Consider the following 17,082-nt stretch of genomic DNA (forward strand, 5'->3'; position numbering starts at 1 on the left):
GACTCTTGTGGGTTCAGTCATGACTTCTGGCCATTTGAGTCAATGAGATGGCACCAGACCAAGAGAAGTGAAAAGGACTGTGATACCATCCAGTGGCCTCTCGGTTCTCCTTAACTCACCCCATCATCTCAGGCATTTGCATTCTCTGCTGGCCTTCTTAATTACCCACATACACAGTCAAAGTGTGATCTGGCCCTGCGCCTCTCTGATTCTCTTCATCTGAAGCTGTGTTGTGTGTGTGTGTGTGTGTGTGTGTGTGTGTGTGTGTGTGTGTGTGTGTGTGTGTGTGTGTGTGTGTGTGTGTGTGTGTGTCAGGTGTGTAAAGTTGCAGGTTTTCTTTGTAGCAGGTTGAAACTGTAGATTGTCTGTTATTGTAAGTGGTGTTTATGGCTTATGTTTTTTGAGTTTCATCGTTTAGCTTGGTAATAGTAAAACCTGCAGTATGTTGTTCTTTAAATTCAATTGTGGTCACAGTGACGATGTGCGGATTGAATGACTGATTTACAAACCTCTTTATGTAGAGGCATGTATTTGCATACTACTGTAACTCCAGCAGTGTTTTCTGAATCCTAATGATTCCACAGGCAGCTCCTCGAAATAAAAACATTTTCCTTTGGTCCTTCAGGCTTCCTGTCTTCGGATCCCATCTGATCCCAAGCTCTACTTGGCTGGAGGGTCTCTTTCTACTTGACACTGCTTATTTATGCCAAGGCCAGTGTGGGATTAAAAAGATTTCTGTAGTAAATTTAGATCTTAAAAATAGTTTTGAATATTATGTTTTGTGCATTTCCCCTAGCGATATTATTTTCAGAAAACATTAAGCTGCCACAATCACATTGGAATGATTTCTCTGGAGTCTCTTGGACATTAGATATTAAAATAAAGAGAAATTGAACAACATCTACACCTTTAGAAATCTATGGATCAATATCTCCCCCAGAAATACTAAGTCTTGTTTCTTTTATCCTCGTGAACAGTAACATTTTGACTTAAATGTAATAACAATGTTTTGATGTAGCTTTGGTCAGAATGTAAACTCCATCAGAGAGAAATGGACAATAGTAATAGAAAGCGTGAATTAATTCTCAAATAAAATATATGGATCACAATGATTCAAAGATATTTACTTAAAATGTAGATCTTTAAAGATCAAAGAACATTTGTGTGATTGTTTTGTATTTCACGTGTGTGTGTGTATATATATGTGTTTGCATATGTGTGTGTGTGTGTGTTTTCAATGCGCACGCTACTGAGCTAGCCCTTTTGCCCTATCATAGTGAATTCCAAAGCCGTGGCCGTGATGAATTAGTCTGAAACAAATTAGCAGTACTTACAGCTCAGACGGCTCCAGCATTGGGTTACAAATTAAAACAAAAGCAGCCGTATCTTCACATCAGCGCTAGTTCCCCATGAAATACAATATGCGCTGCTTCAGTCTTCAATGTACAACAGACTGAGAGGCTTCCTCCCTTCTATCCTACCCTGCTCTCTTCTCACTGTCTTCCCAAACAAACCCACAAATTGTTCATCTTCTTCACATTTTTTACGTTTCAGTTCTGACTGTGAAGTACTCTATAAAGTTTACTAGTGAAGTAATGGTATTCATAGCAGGTCCACAAGTTGCAGATTAGGGATGCATTGTAAGATTTAAAACAGTCTTCAGTGTGCAGTTATCTACAGAAATATATTGTATCTTTTTTCTATTTTTTTAGCAGGCCAGTAACTAATGACATTTGGCGGAAGATTCGGATATTTGACCACCAAATCAGTGCCTTTACACTTAGATATGCACTTAGATCTTTAACCTGCCCAGCTTGTGATCCTGTAAGTTCGAGAAATTAGTACATTACCATTTGCTATGCTGTGCACACTGCACACTCAAATCATATACATTATGAAATTACAATAAATAAGAGGCTGCAAAATGTAATTATAATCAATCAGAAATGATTGGATTTCTCTGATTAGAAGTGTGAGCCTCACTTACAAAGTTTTAGCAGCAAATACAGTATTATTGCACTGCTGCCAGTGCTGTTCTGTAAGCTTCATTCCTGGAAATTTCAATTCTACCCATTGATTTGTCATGACCCACAAAAGCAAATGGGCAGCTCCTTATCTGCTAGAACAATATGTACTGTTGTACATATCCAAAACTGTACTATTTTAAATTTCACTGTTCTAAATTTTCTTTTGATGAAATGTACAGTAAATGATTGTGCATTCAGCACCTTCTTTGTGTGCTACAGTCTTCTAATGATGTGCACTGAGGGAAGAGATGACAGCGTGGGGAACCAGTTTTTTTGGCAGTTTTTTTACAGATGGAACTCATTATGGTCATAAATATATGTGCCATGAGAATATTTATTACTGTTGTTGACCAAGTGCATAAAGTGCACCAGTTTTTATGAAACACACTTCCTATTCTAAGCTCTCACTGACTTTTCATGCATGCTGGCTTTTCCTGCCAGAAAAACAGCGATAGAATTTTGCGTCAATTCCCTCTGAGGTTTATTTTCACACTAATAGTCTTTAAATCCAGCTGTATTGATAACACAAAAGAATAACTATAACATCACTATAATAATAAGCAAGAGCAAGGGAATCAGAATTTGATGACAAAGAATAGATTTTGAAATGCTCCTATATCTACACAGTACTGTGGTAAGAAACATGTTAATACATTATCATAATAGCTTATATGCTCCACACTTGGTTGCATTGCATACTTTTTCTTAACCACACAGCACCTAGGAAAGACTTTTCTACTCTGGCACCTATAATAATAATGCTGAATTGGTTAAACACAAAGTTAGCTACTTGGGTAGAGAGAAATGACCTGTGTGTTTTCAAGAACATCAACTGATAGCACAGGTTCAGCTGCTTCAAAGCACGGAAGCCTCCTCATGGTAACATAAAACACTGATATGCAGGACACCTGACACCAGACACTGCAACGATGCATAACTGCAAAATATGTTTAAGAAGAAACGAGCAGAACTTCACTCCTGACAAGCTGTCAATACAGGATTTAATCAGTAGCTTATTATCGATCAGATACACAGGATCATGAAAATCTGCACAGTTATTTTTTTTTCTGTGTGCAAAATTATAGGCATAGCAATGTGATACATTTACATTTACATCGCACTGCTTTTCTACCAGCTATCACGTATTTCCAAATGTAATTAATATATGTAAATGATAGCAATATTCATAAAACTGGTGTTTAGAAATGTTTTTTTTCTGCAGTTTTAGTATAAAACCGCAGGTTTCCTTATTGGGAAACTTTTTCTACTAATTGCATTTGCGATTTATGCAGTTTTATGATGATCTCCTCATAATCTCTCTCACTGTTTGGCGTTTCCTACCCAATTTCTGCACATTGATCTCACAGATGGTCACATCATCTGTAGAATGTTTTATTCTGAGTTCAAATACAAAATATCCATAGGTTCACATTTCAGGTTAGTCATAAATGTGTAAAAGAGACCTTCAGAAATTCATTAATTTGCATATTCACAGGAGAGTGTTTTTAAATTGAAAAATTTACTTTAAATTGACTTTAAATTGAAATACACAAGAAGTTATGAATTGTAACAGCAGAGCTACAGCTGGAGCTTGATACTAAACTACACATGTCTGAATGCTAATAAAAAATATAAAAAACCTATGGACCTTTATGGACTGCAGCTGCTCAGTCAGTCTTGAGAGCCACTCGGGTCCAGTGTTGAGGTAATGCTGCCTTCTGGTGGAATAGACATAGTATTACATCTGAGTGGCTACAGTGGCCAGTGAAAATAGTCTGTTTATGTGGGATATGGTTTTCTAATGCTGCTTAGTTGCTAGTTCAATCCCCGGCTCCTCTGGTCACCTGTCGAAGTGTCCTTGAGCAAGACACTGAACTCCAATTTAGTGGCTCGTGGAGAGCATTGGCCCACTGCATAGCAGATCCCCCATCAGTGTGTGAGTGTGAATGAGTAAATAATAAACAGTGTAAAGTGCTTTGAGTACCAATAGGTAGAAAAGCGCTATATAAGTGCAGACCATTTACCATTTAATGTGCCTTACTGAAGTCCATGAAAACTGAATAGCTGACATGGACGTGACAATTTGCAGAAGAAAAAAATGAAGCCTTTCCTTGCACACTGCATCAGTTTTAACAGCAGGACATCATACACGATGGTACATATGCTTTTTAGAGCACTTTCTGTTAATAGATTGCATTTTTTGAAGGGCTGGTAGTTGGGTAAAGTAGTATTGCAGGATGTTTTCTCATATCCTTCATACAAATAACAAGTTCAAGTTAATTAAGAGATTACTGCATGATTTGATTTCTCATGGAAAAAGAATATATATTTTTTTGCAATGCTGCATTAAAAATAACAATGAAGATGTAGTTGTGGCTGTGTGTTACTGAAAAATGTGTGTGTGTGTGTGTGTCTGTCTCTGTCTATGTGTGTGTCTGTGTGTGTGTGTGTTTGTGTGTGTGTATGATGAAGACATGGGATAAGCCTGTGTCCTGGAGTGATTGTCAGAGGGAATGCTCCTGTAGCCTCATGTGAACAAAGGCGAGATTGTACTCAGGACACATAGATGTGTGTGTGTGTGTGTGTGTGTGTGTGTGTGTGTGTGTGTGTGTGCATGCGTGCCTGCGTGCGTGTGTGTGTTATATCTGTGTCAATGTCTGTTTTTTGTGTGTTTTATCCTCCTCTCTCTTTTTTCTTTCTCTCTCTCATACCTTCAGACACTGCATGTTGACGCGCCACTCTTTGTCCAGTGTATCCACTGTGGATCTTATTATGGCAGCTGTCTGAATAGCAGCCTGTCGACCTCATCAGATCTTCTTTCTCTTCATTTTTTTCTCTCCCTCTCTCCCGGGGTCTCTTTTCCTCTTTTATTCCTCTTCTCCTCTTTCTTCTTTCTCATCCTTTATTTTCTATGCGGCTTTGTTCAGACCATGCTCCCCTCATTTCCTAATTTCCTTCTTAGGTTGTAATCATCCTTTGCTGGCTGGCGATCTTTTTATCAATCCACTACTGGCCACACTGTGGACAGTACAGTGTGACTCTGTATTACCAATTGACAGCAGTTATAGCTCAGAGGTTTTATGATTATCTCATGGTCAGCACACTACTGTATAAAGCAGCCCAGTTAAAGAAGAGAATGGACACTTAAAAGTGACAAAGGATTGTATTTTAAAAGCATCTCTAATTTGTTTTGGGATGTTAAGGGAGCCTGGCAGCATTACACTATATGTAGACCCCTCTGTACAATTTACTATAGACATTTGTATAAGGCTACTGAGGCTCTGCCTCAGTATACACACTGTAATACAGCACTGACTGATGGGTCTAAGTACTGAATTGTTTGTACTCATTTCTTGCTTCTCCTCTGTCTGTATATGTGCATTTGTGTACAGAATTCCAGGTTGACTCTTGTGTGTGAAGATAAAGACTGTTGGATTACTCGACTCCCTCTGACCTCTGACACCTCAGCAGCCAACTGTACCATTTACAGCCAAGGTGAAAACATCATGTCCGTCTGAACATAGCTTTACATACAATATATTATTGTGAGGCAGTCAATTAAAAAGTTTATAACACATTTGAGATGTCTAGGAAACCAGTACTCCAGTAAGAGTCAATTCAGGATATCCAGAACTTGTATAAAAGTAAAAGTTTGATACTACCACATTTTACAGAACTTTACTGAACCTTCATTTTACCTGGACAATAATTTACTTTTCTCTTGTCTTTGTTTTCAGCTGAGGAACTGTTCTGTAAGGTGACCCAGGAGCTTGCAGCTGGTGAAAGACTCCTGGCTTGCCTGTCACTTCCATTGGGCCCCTCTTCCTCCCCAATGTCTCGACGCTCTCCTCCCCTCAGCCTCGTTACACAAAAACAACCTCTGGTGAAGGAGGAGCCACTGTACCCAGCAGCACTGCACTCAGACATCCAGCTCCTCCCACAGCAGGCTGGCATGGCCGCCATCTTGGCTACCGCTGTTGTCAATAGTGAGTGTAGTATGTAAGGCATGAAAAGCAGTTTTTTTTAATTCAATTCTGTCTCCCAAAAACTTGGGTAACTGTGTAAAAATGTAAATAAAATGAGAATTCAATGATTGTTAAAAACATATTTTAAAATGTAAATAGTCCAGAGACAAAATATCAAGTGTTGAAAATGAGAAATTTGAAAAATATGCTCACATTTGATGCCAGAAACACCTTATAAAAAGTTGATAATAGACAACCACCCTGTGACAGACTGTGCGAAACATTATTTTTACCAATTTGCTCTGCAAAAAATAAAAAGATTTCATCATAAAAGAAAACATTTTTTTAATGTTATTGTTACAAATAGAATTAAAAGTACAAGAAACATAAGCAATAGCAATTTTCTCTTTGGCCACAAGATGACATTGCAGTTCTTTATTAACAACAAGTAGTATTATCCCTGCAAACTCACAAACATATATGTTGTGACTGTTGGTAATTGCTGTGCATCTGTAGATTTTGTAAGACAACTGCTACTAACTTTCAGAAATATCTAAATAATAAGATGAATAATAATTATCTTTCCCATAACCTTTGTTGTTTTGGCTTGCAATGCAGTGTGTATTTGTGTATAAATTAGAGTTGAAATGCTCAACCCATACACATTTGTTATATTTTGTTTAGTCTACTAAATCTAAATTTATATTTTGCTGGCCATCAGAGGACATTTTCCCATGCAAGGACTGTGGTATCTGGTACCGGAGTGAGAGGAACCTGCAGGCCCATCTTATGTACTACTGCGCCAGCCGTCAGAAGCAGCCGGCCGCAGCCTTATCTCCGCCACACGAAAAACCCAAGGAATCCTATCCCAATGAACGCATCTGCCCCTTTCCTCAGTGCAACAAGAGTTGCCCAAGTGCCAGCTCACTAGAAATTCACATGCGCACACACAGTGGTAAGACTACATTTTACAATAGACAAATGCTTTTGAAGACCCAATTTGTAGATATAGTACAGCTACAGTACTTGGTCAATACAGTATTTATGAATTTTCCCCAGGGAGGAATAAAGAATCTACCTTTCTATCTGTCTGCTCAGTGTGCATTCGCAAACCATTTCGTTGGATCTCATTCAACTCGTTTTCTTCTGTTCTTCCAAAGGTGAACGTCCATTTGTGTGTCTCATTTGTCTGTCAGCCTTCACCACTAAAGCAAACTGTGAGCGCCACCTTAAGGTCCACACGGACACACTGAATGGGGTGTGTCATAGCTGTGGCTTTGTCTCCACCACAAGGGACATCCTCTACAGCCATCTGGTTACCAGCCACATGATTTGCCAGCCTGGTTCTCGCAGTGAGGTCTACTCTCCAGGGCCAGGCGTTCCCAAGCAGCCTCTGTCTACTAGTAAGTCATACCGTCATTATGAACTGATTTTCAACTTCAAATTCATTTATTACTTGGATGTTGTTGTACAGTGTTATAATGTGTTGGAATTCATGTTCCATTTCCAATCATGTCAACTTTGTAAAGCTTAGGCTTGGATCAGAAAAGCTATTTTTCTCAATCTATTCAAAGGTAAGCTACTGTTCATTAATCATTAATAGTTCATTAATCTTCATTCTCTTTGACAGGTCTCAGTCCAGGAGACTCTGGTGTAGTGCTGAAGTGTCAAGTGTGTGGCCACAACTCTGACTCCCCTGCCCAGCTTCAACAGCATGTACGAACACACCTGGAGGTAAGGGTCCCAGCTGAGAGAAGCACCACCCCTCACCAAGTTACCCCAACATTAGCTGACCAGACCCAGCTCCAAACATCTTCCCAAGAAAGGGAGCCCCTAGCCTGTGTCCCTAAGGCAGACAGCCCAGGCACAAATAGCGGCTCAGCCACACCACGGGACTACATTCATTCTGATGTCCTAACCACTGAGCTAAAGATCAAAGAGGAACCTCATTCGGACTCAGAGACAGAAGAGCAGCACATGGAGATTAGGGAGGATGGAGATGAGGATAAGGAGATTGTTGGAGAGGAGGGGGAGCAAGACATAAGCCAGAAGGAAAAGGAGGAGCAAACTGCCATCTCATCCTGCCACACATCAAACTCTCCAAAGAGCCCAGCCACCACAACTATAAAGGCAGAACCGACTAGTCCCACTCCTGGTTCTAGCCCTGCTCATGTGGGAGGTACGGGGTCAGTCCTTCCAGGAGGAGCAATGATCGTGCCTCAGTACATGTTTAACCCTGAGGCAGCCATTTTGCCTCAGGCTTCTGAAATACTAGCTAAAATGTCAGAGATGGTCCACAGCCGTCTGAAACAGGGCCAGACAGTTCCTCAGAGCAACACAGCAGCCTTCTTCCCATCTGGACCAACTGGGCCTACAGCTACAGCCACTCCACCTCACAAAGGAGCCACTTGCTTTGAGTGTGACATCACCTTCAACAACATCAATAACTTTTATGCACATAAGAGGCTGTACTGCTCCAGCAGGCACCAAGCGGAAGGTGCAAACCCACCTTCGGGACCAGGTTCAACAAGGGATGTGGCACCAGCCCTGGTATCCTCTGGGGCAGCACATGGCTCATCTGCATCTCCTCAGGGTGGAGCATCAAGTAGGGAACCCTCTCCTACTGACTCTGACCCTCTCGTTGGGAGTGGAGCTACAGATTCCAGGAGATTGGCTGAAGTGAAGATGGAAACACCTGGAGCAAAAGAGGGAATTTCATCCTCCTCTGAAGGGGAAGGTGGAGGTGCAAGTGTGGGAGTAGGAGGTGAAGGAGGAAGAGCAAGTGAAGGCAGCCAGAGTCCTGCTAGTGGTTCTGCAGAGGACCAAGATGACGATCCTAATAGAACTTTCTGCGAAGCCTGCAACATTCGTTTTAGCCGTCATGACAACTATACTGTTCACAAACGCTTCTACTGTGCTTCACGCCATGACCCATCCAATCAGCGATCCATACACACGGCAAAGACAAACACTGCAACAGCCTTCCTTCCTCAGCCCATCCGCACACGCAAGAGGAAGAAGATGTATGAGATCCACATGGCCAGAACTGAAGCTTTAGCTAATGCTGCTGCTGCTGCTGCTGCTGCTGCTGCCACTGTTGCTGCTTCTGCCCCATCTCCTTCGGTTCTGGGCTTGGCTGTGAAGCAAGAAGCATCTCCAAGTGGGCCAGGCGACTCCAGCCCTGAAGGAGATGGCCCAATTGACCTGAGCAAGAGGCCTCGTCTGAGAGATGTTCCCCGGAACAGCAGTAACAGTATCCTACCTGCCCTGCCTCTAACAGACTACCACAAGTGTACCGCCTGCAGTATCAGCTTTAACAGCATTGAAAACTACCTGGCTCATAAAACCTACTATTGCCCTGCCACCACTCTCCAGCCCCACACCTTAGAGCAGCTTCACAAGCTCAAGAGGTCGGCCTCTACCTCTCCCAAAAGCAGGTCTCAGCAGGAACGCTCAGATCTTCTGCACCCTATTGAGGCCAAAGCTCTTTCTGCTGAGTGGGTTGCCCAGGCTCAACGCACATCATCTCCTCACCCCTCTGCCTTACCTGCCTCCGATTCCACATCTCCCCATACCATACCTCCCCATACAACCCCCACTCTCGCAGTGACCCCAGGAGCAGGAGCCAAACGCATAGGTGCCGTGTCCCCTCAGATGTTCTGCCCATACTGCCCAAACAGGCCCATCACCTGTGACCTGATGGAGCACTTTAAGACTACCCATGGTCTGGTTGTAACTATTCAGCCACCCCAGGAGGCCCTACCCCAGCCAGGCAGTGCAGTAAGTCCCAGCCTTAGTCCCAGAGGTGGATCTGCTGCAACCACCTCCACAACTGTGAACAGCCAGACCAGATTGGTCTCTAGAGTTCACAGAGACAGCATTAATGGGCAGTCAAGGAGCAGCACAACCTCGCCTGCTTCCCCTCTGGTAAACGGCAGCCCTTCAGCTCTGGGTGGATCACCTTCTTCTGGCTCCCCTCTTCCTGTGTCTCCCCCAAGGGCTCCCTCTTTGACTTTGTCACCTGTGCCTGAGGTCCTGAGGGAGACAGTGGGCTCATCCCAACTTCAAGACAAGGTTGTCCCAACCATCGTCTCCCAGCCTGCCCCAATCGCTGGTCCTAAAGCCCAAGTGATCTCCCCTGTCCAGAACGGTAACTCCCGCTTTTGTCGGCTGTGCAACATCAAGTTCAGTAGCCTCTCCACTTTCATAGCTCATAAGAAATACTACTGTTCCTCTCACAGTGCTGAACATGTCAAGTGAGTGAGTTCTTCTCTTTTTCCTTCTCCATTTTTCTGAGTTTCGCTTCATTGTGATCCAAGAAGCTCAGATGTCCCTTGTCTTCTGCCAGTATTCTCACATGAGTGGAGAAAAAGCGCTCAGCTGGCAAGACTATGAATGACAATAAATGACTGTTACTCACCTGGCTCTAGTACATCATTTGGTGTTACTGACTTATTTTGGTAGGTAACTTATTTTCCTCCTCCTTTTGGTCAAAGTTGTATTACACTAAGAGCTGAGACAGATACTATCTGCACACACTGCTGTGCCAGCATCCCCTTGACCAATGTCTGTCTTTGTACCCCATTCAAAATCTTCCACTCCCAGGCTTCACAGTATGTTGCATTATGGAACGTTAGTCCATGAACCTCTTTTCTGTATCTTAGTTTATAATGGCAGTAATTATACACTGTTGGAGGCATTTCTGACTGATACTGATATAGTAATGATGATTTTCCTCCAGTTTTTTCCTGAGCTCTTAATGTTCCAGATCTAAATGGAGGAATCCTTTCTCTTGTGTGATAAAGACTTGATCATTGTTAATGTTTTTATTTTCTGTGCATACTGTATGATGTCTGAAAAAAGAATTCTATAATGCTTTTAGTTTCAACACTGGCTTTTTCTTTTTGTTTGTTTTTGTTTTGTGCGTACTAGAGAAGCTAAAGCATTTTAGCTGAAAAACAGATATGTTAACACAATGTTACTAATTACTGAAGGATGCTATTTCAAAATGGACAGGTATTTTCTTTCATACACACAAATTTTTATTTTCTCTTTCAAATGCAAGGGAGAAAAAACAATGTGAAATATTTATCTTCTAGTCCTCACTGATTTCATGCCAACAGAAAACTACCTACCTAGTGTCTGAGAGTATTTGTATTTTTTATTTGTATATTTTTCATACTGTTGGAAGGAACTATTTGGATCTGGGTGTGTTGAATTGTATTTTCTAATTGTAGATATGTAATATCTCCTTACATTAATCACTGGGATCACACTGAACTTTGTTATCACATTAGCATTTTCTGTTCAATTTGCTGTAGCCTTTAATTGGCCTTGAGGTCTAAAATCAAGCGCTGTGTTCATTTTTATCCCCTCTTGTACCTTGCTGATTAGCAACACAATTAGATCAGAACAGTTTCATCACTTGCTGAAAGTTGAAGTGAGAATATCTGATACTGTTGCATTTACACTTCCGTGAGAATAATTCCTAGATTTGAGGGTATACAAAATACACATTTCAACCAAAATGCTATATTTAGTTTACCAACCTCCATGTCATTTGAAGATACACAGCTTTATGTTTTCTTTTCTTTTTTATTATTATGCTGTTTCAGACTAAGTGATACACAACACATCAGTACTTGGTGTCTAATACACATCTTCACAGATGTTATTTCTTTTAATTGATTGTGTTTCAGTCCGGCAATGAAGGCATAGCACAGTTCTTAAAATAACACCTCAGTAAGCATATGTAATAACCATGTATTGTGGCTCATGGTGTGTGTCATAAAACGACTGTGCCCTCTCATTTTATTGCTCTCTAATTCATGCACACATACAGAATACGTATTTCCCATGCTGCTGTTGCAGTTGCAATACAGTGTTAGCTAGAACTGTGAAGAGATTTTCTTTTTTCCAATATTTATGTTGAAACCAATATAAAGCACATCTTGAGTTTCTTTTCGAATTGAACTCCTAATATTTAATACTGCATTAAAAAGATCAGTTGGTTATAAATATGATTGATTTCCCTTGAATTATCAAAACAACCCAAACAGTTCCCTTCTCTTTTTACTCTTTTGAATGTGCAGCGGCATCTCCAACAGCATTTGAAATGTGTTTCTACACTAAAACTCCAGTCACATTAAAGACTATCAGGTGTGATTGCAGCTGTGAGGCCAATACAAAATCAATGTTTGTGGTCAGCAGTGGAGCATACACTGTTAGACTAACTATAACATCTATAGTACCATTGAAACATTCAAAGCCATCTCTTGTCAGCAGAGGTTATCTTCCTGTTCTATGGCTAATTTGAAGTTTCCATGTTCACATCTTTGTATCTATTCTCGTCACTGCCCTAGTCCATAAGGGACAGGATAGATGTCTGCATTCAGCCTAAAAATGTGTCCACAAAGACTGTTGGCAGCCCTTGTGCACTGACTGCACATGTCCCAGAAAAGTAAGCTAGACATTTATTGCAACATCCTTCCAACGCTGATCATGGGAACAGTTGCACTTCCTGCTTTATTTCTTTCACCTTTATCCGTTTAAATACAACAAACTAAGGAGCACTTCTTCTCATTTTAGCTACTGACCAGTGTTGCTATCATGTTTTGTAATGTGCTTATGTGGAACATTTCTGTATCCCCAATCATAATATGAACAAAACGTTTGTGTGTCTGTTGAGGTATGGATCTGTCAAAGGCAAACGGCTGCTAAGAATTGGCCTTTATGAAGCACTATAGCTTATAATTAACTGCAATAATAGGCACCATAAAATCTGAGTATTGAGTGCTACTTTCTCTGTGAACATGTACAGTCTTTTTAACCTCTGCTGTTTCAATCAACCATTGAAGGATGTATAATTACGTCAAAAGTTATAACACATTTGCACATGCACTCAGATTATTTTATCAAGGACACCTGCTGTCCAGTTTTGACCCCATTTAGCTTGTGTTCAGTAACTACCCAAACCTCCTTAAGTGAACCTTAAATAGCCAATTAACATTTATTTTCCTGAAACTGAACATACAAAGGATTTCTTCACATAATTCAAAATTAATGGACATTCTCCTTTGAACCTACCCTCTGTTTATTGCACTGTGTTGTATAAAGATGTGCTGAATGTTTTAGTTTAAGCAACTTTTTTGTAATGTATTTATGTTCCGCAGCACTTTCCCATCCAATATGCATCACTGTTCTAATTTGAAGGACTTAAAACTTTTGTTTTTGTGCTTGTAAACATGTTTTGTTAAATGATTTCTCAGATGTGAAAATTCACAATGAATGTCAAAACTTTTATTTACATATTTTCATTTGATTTCAGTCCCACTACACTCTTGTCCAAACTATGCATGGGAAATAAAAAAAAAAGTTCTGAGAGACACTGATGAGGAGTGTGACTGTACTTCTTTCCAATGGCTTCAGTCTGATTTGTTTGAACACCTCCACACCACACTCATCATGTAGCTGAGTGGAAGTCATTGACTTTTGGAGGTGCTTGATTCACTGTTGCTAATGTGTAGTCACTCATAAATCACTTCTTTTCATAAGAAAGTTTGTTTGATAGTGGCTTGTAAAGAAAGGCTGAATGAATCATCAGGTTTGCTTTAAAAATAACGTGCATGAAAATTAGTACCTGGAAGAAGAAAATGTTTCTCTGTTTATTCAGGTCTTCAAGGCTGCTTCAATCAATAGACAAGTGCGCAGACCAAAATACTAGTACATTCAGCTTCCGCACCAACAAAATGAATTGATGCATATTTCCTGGCTTCCTCACCCTGTGTTTAAGCTCTCAAGTATGGGTAGTGTATTCATTTACTGCAACTGTCTCCTTGTAAATTAAATTGATAAGTCATAGTTTTGAAAGAAACACACCACAAGTCCTAAAAGTCACACTGCATGTGGTTAAGAATCAATCAGGATGGAACAGGATAGATTAGATCAGGAGTGGCCTCATTAATTGAGAGATGGAAGAGTTGAAGGAAAGATAAAAGGATACAGTGGTCCTTGAGGATATGTCAACTGCACTGTTGACATACCCCAAAATTAAGTCATTAGTCCACCTTTCAGCAGGACAGCTTGAGGCATACATTTAGGACAATGATGGGGTGTTTCAGGACAAGCCTCTGAATGTCCATCTGTGGTCGAACCAAATCCCAGGCTTTAGCAGTTCATTGACACCTCCAATCTAATCCAATGGAGATTGAGAGGATGTGTCAGGAAGAATGACAAACCCAAATTCAGGCGAAACATTGCTGCAAAATGGGCTTTTACAAAACACTGAATTAAGGGAGATTTCAGTGTTTTAAAAAACATTTTTAAAGAAATTCAGTGTGCTGACTGATAGAAGCAGTCTTGTCCTCCTCTGATCTCTCAGGGTAAGCTAAACCTCACCAGGTCCAATTTACATGTATTTAATGGCATGTCCTGCCGCTGTCATAGAGACAGGACACAAATATACTTTACACTAAGGAAAACAGAATAAAAACTCAATAATGTACATCATTTGTTTGAATTCAATAAAAGGAAAACTCCCCTTTGACTTTTCTCATTTTACTTTGCCACAATAGCACCTGGATGTGATATGTGAAGCTCCCCCCAAATAAGAAAACCAACCTTTACTGTCATTGAGCACATACATGTTACAGTGAAATTCTTTCTCTGCATTTAACTCATTCCCCTGGGAGCAGTGGGCAGCCACACAGAGCTAGCAGTAGGCGTTTCACTCAGGGACCTAGCTGGTGGGCAGGCTGGAATTTGATCCTGCAGACCTCTGCATCCCATTGTGCTGCTTTACCCATTGAGCGACCAGGCCACTATGAGGAGTTATAAATATAGTTGTCAAACCTAGCTTGTTTCCACAGAGTTCTGTCTGTTTACATCATCCTTGCTTGAAATCTGCAATTCATCATTCATTGTGTAACTGTTGGGCATCCACACTGTCTGAATATCTACATCTTCACATTCACTCTAAGGTCTCTAACATTTTAATAAACTGCACTGAAGCTCACAGGGGGTCTTTCCTCCACAGTGATTGCTTGATTACCAGTGACTTTTAAGTCTCACATGGAAATATGTTACATCTGGTTGATGGACTGGTTTTTCTTTTAGTCTACTTTATCAGTGTTAATGTAGCTGAATGGTATATTTAATAAGATGGAATTTTGCATTTAAACTTGTAATTTCTAGATCATTCACATCTTCCTTGGTTTTTCTTTAATAGCATTGCTTTGTTATCTAGGAGTGGAATAGTTAGCACTGCTGCCTTACAGCTACCTACTGGCTGTGGCTTTTCTGTGTAGAGTTTGCATGTTCTCTCTGTGCATGCGTGTGTTTTGTCCGGGTACTCTAGTTACCTCCCATAGTCCAAAGACATGCATGTTATGTTGTTTGGTGCTTCTAAATCAGCCTCAGGTTTTAATGTAAGTTTGAATACTTGTCTGTCTGTGTTTGTCTCTCTTTGTTGGTCCTGAGGTCTGTCCAGGGTCGACCCCACCTCTCACCCAATGACAGCTGGGTTAGACTCTAGACCCCTGCAACCCTGAACAGGATGGATGGATAAATGTTTGTCTCACTTTTACCAAGGTAAACCCTCACCCAGTGACAGCTGGGACAGGTCGTATAGATGATGGAGTTCTGTCTATCTCAGTTGTTATTCTGATTTTGAACACAAGGAAAAAGTGTTCCCCCAGTGCCTCTTCTTATTTCAGATGGGTAGAAGAAGAGTATAAAATAACCAAATATCTATTGACCTCTGTTACAATCTAAGAAAAAATCATATTTTATTAGGACAAATAATAAGATGTTGCGGTGAGTTTTGGAATCTATCTATGTGTCATTCATGTGTGTTCATTCATACACTATATTGCCAAAAGCATTCCACTAGTTCTAGGACCATAAAGACATGGAGGAGTGAGTTTGGTGTGGAAGAACTTGACTGGCCTGCACAGAGTCCTGACCTCAACCCGATAGAACAGCTTTGGGATGAATTAGAGCGAAGACTGTGAGCCAGGCCTTCTCGTCCAACATCAGTGTCTGACCTTACAAATGCACTTCTGGAAGAATGGTCAAATATTCCCATAAACACACGCCTTCCCAGAAGAGTTGAAGCTGTTATAGCTGCAAAGGTTGGGCTGACGTCATATTAAACCCTATGGATTAAGAATGGGATGTCACTAAAGTTCATATGGGTATAAAGGCAGGGAGAAAAGAATTCTGACTGGGTAATTAGGTCTGTTTAGTTACCGATTCACAATCACATAAACACCGATGAGAAAGCTGTTGGCATTAAGTATCTCAAGGTCAGTTTGACATGTGAAAGGAGGCCTTGGGAATTGAACCAACAACCCTGGGATTAGTGGACAACTGCTCTACCTCTCGAGCCACAGTTCCCCCATGACAACATATTATTATAACACATTATTCATACTTTTTTAAATATATGTGTAAATATGAACCACTATTTATTTCATTTATTAATGATTAGAGTGTGATTTATTCATAATTAACTACAGTGTTTACAGATGACTTGCACTGAAACATACACTGCCATAAAAAGTTTAAAAATACCTACACTTTTTGTATTTTCTACTTTTTGTGTTTTTATTAATTTTATTGGTTGGATTCAATCTAATGCTTGTAAATGGCTAAAAAGAAACTGCTTGATAAATCGGTGGCCTTTTACAGATATTATTTTCATAGGATATTCAGGTGTGATTTTATTCCAGGTCTTCTGCAACAATTCCCAAAGGTCTTCTGTGCTGGTTGGGCAATGTTCCTGAGCTCTTTGGACCAGCTTCTCCCAAACTAGCTTAGTTGGGTTGAGATCTAGTAAGTGATCTACCCAAGCTAAGAATATTCCAGAAGCTACTTTCTTCCACAGATATGCTTACACAACCAGATAGAAAGCTTGGAGTCCTTGCCTAGAAGGAACAGCATGCTTATTCAGGTATCCATGCTCATTGAGGAGGCCTTGAACATAATGCAGATCAACTACTGGCCCATTGTCAAAGCATCCCCAAACTATCACATTTCCACCTCCATGCTTCAATTATGGTTTTTAGGCAGGCATCTATCATCTTTTTATA

At 40.5% G+C, this 17,082-nt stretch overlaps 1 protein-coding gene across 2 annotated transcripts in view; it reads left to right on the top strand.

The window, feature by feature from the left end:
• Positions 1–13,383, top strand: part of zfpm1 (zinc finger protein, FOG family member 1) — a 98,817-nt gene extending 85,434 nt beyond the window's left edge. Inside the window, exons 5-9 of one of the 2 annotated variants that reach the window (XM_067501392.1) lie at positions 5,420–5,522; positions 5,765–6,013; positions 6,714–6,947; positions 7,189–7,395; positions 7,623–13,383. In XM_067501392.1, coding sequence (XP_067357493.1) covers positions 5,420–5,522; positions 5,765–6,013; positions 6,714–6,947; positions 7,189–7,395; positions 7,623–10,252 — 3,423 coding nt within the window. In that variant the 3' untranslated portion in view covers positions 10,253–13,383. Of the gene's footprint in view, positions 1–5,419; positions 5,523–5,764; positions 6,014–6,713; positions 6,948–7,152; positions 7,396–7,622 lie in introns of both variants that reach the window. The other variant, XM_067501391.1, reaches the window with a different exon arrangement.
• The last annotated feature ends 3,699 nt before the right edge of the window (positions 13,384–17,082 follow it).

Source organism: Channa argus, chromosome 4, assembly GCF_033026475.1.
Source record: "Channa argus isolate prfri chromosome 4, Channa argus male v1.0, whole genome shotgun sequence".
NCBI classification, from domain to species: domain Eukaryota; kingdom Metazoa; phylum Chordata; class Actinopteri; order Anabantiformes; family Channidae; genus Channa; species Channa argus.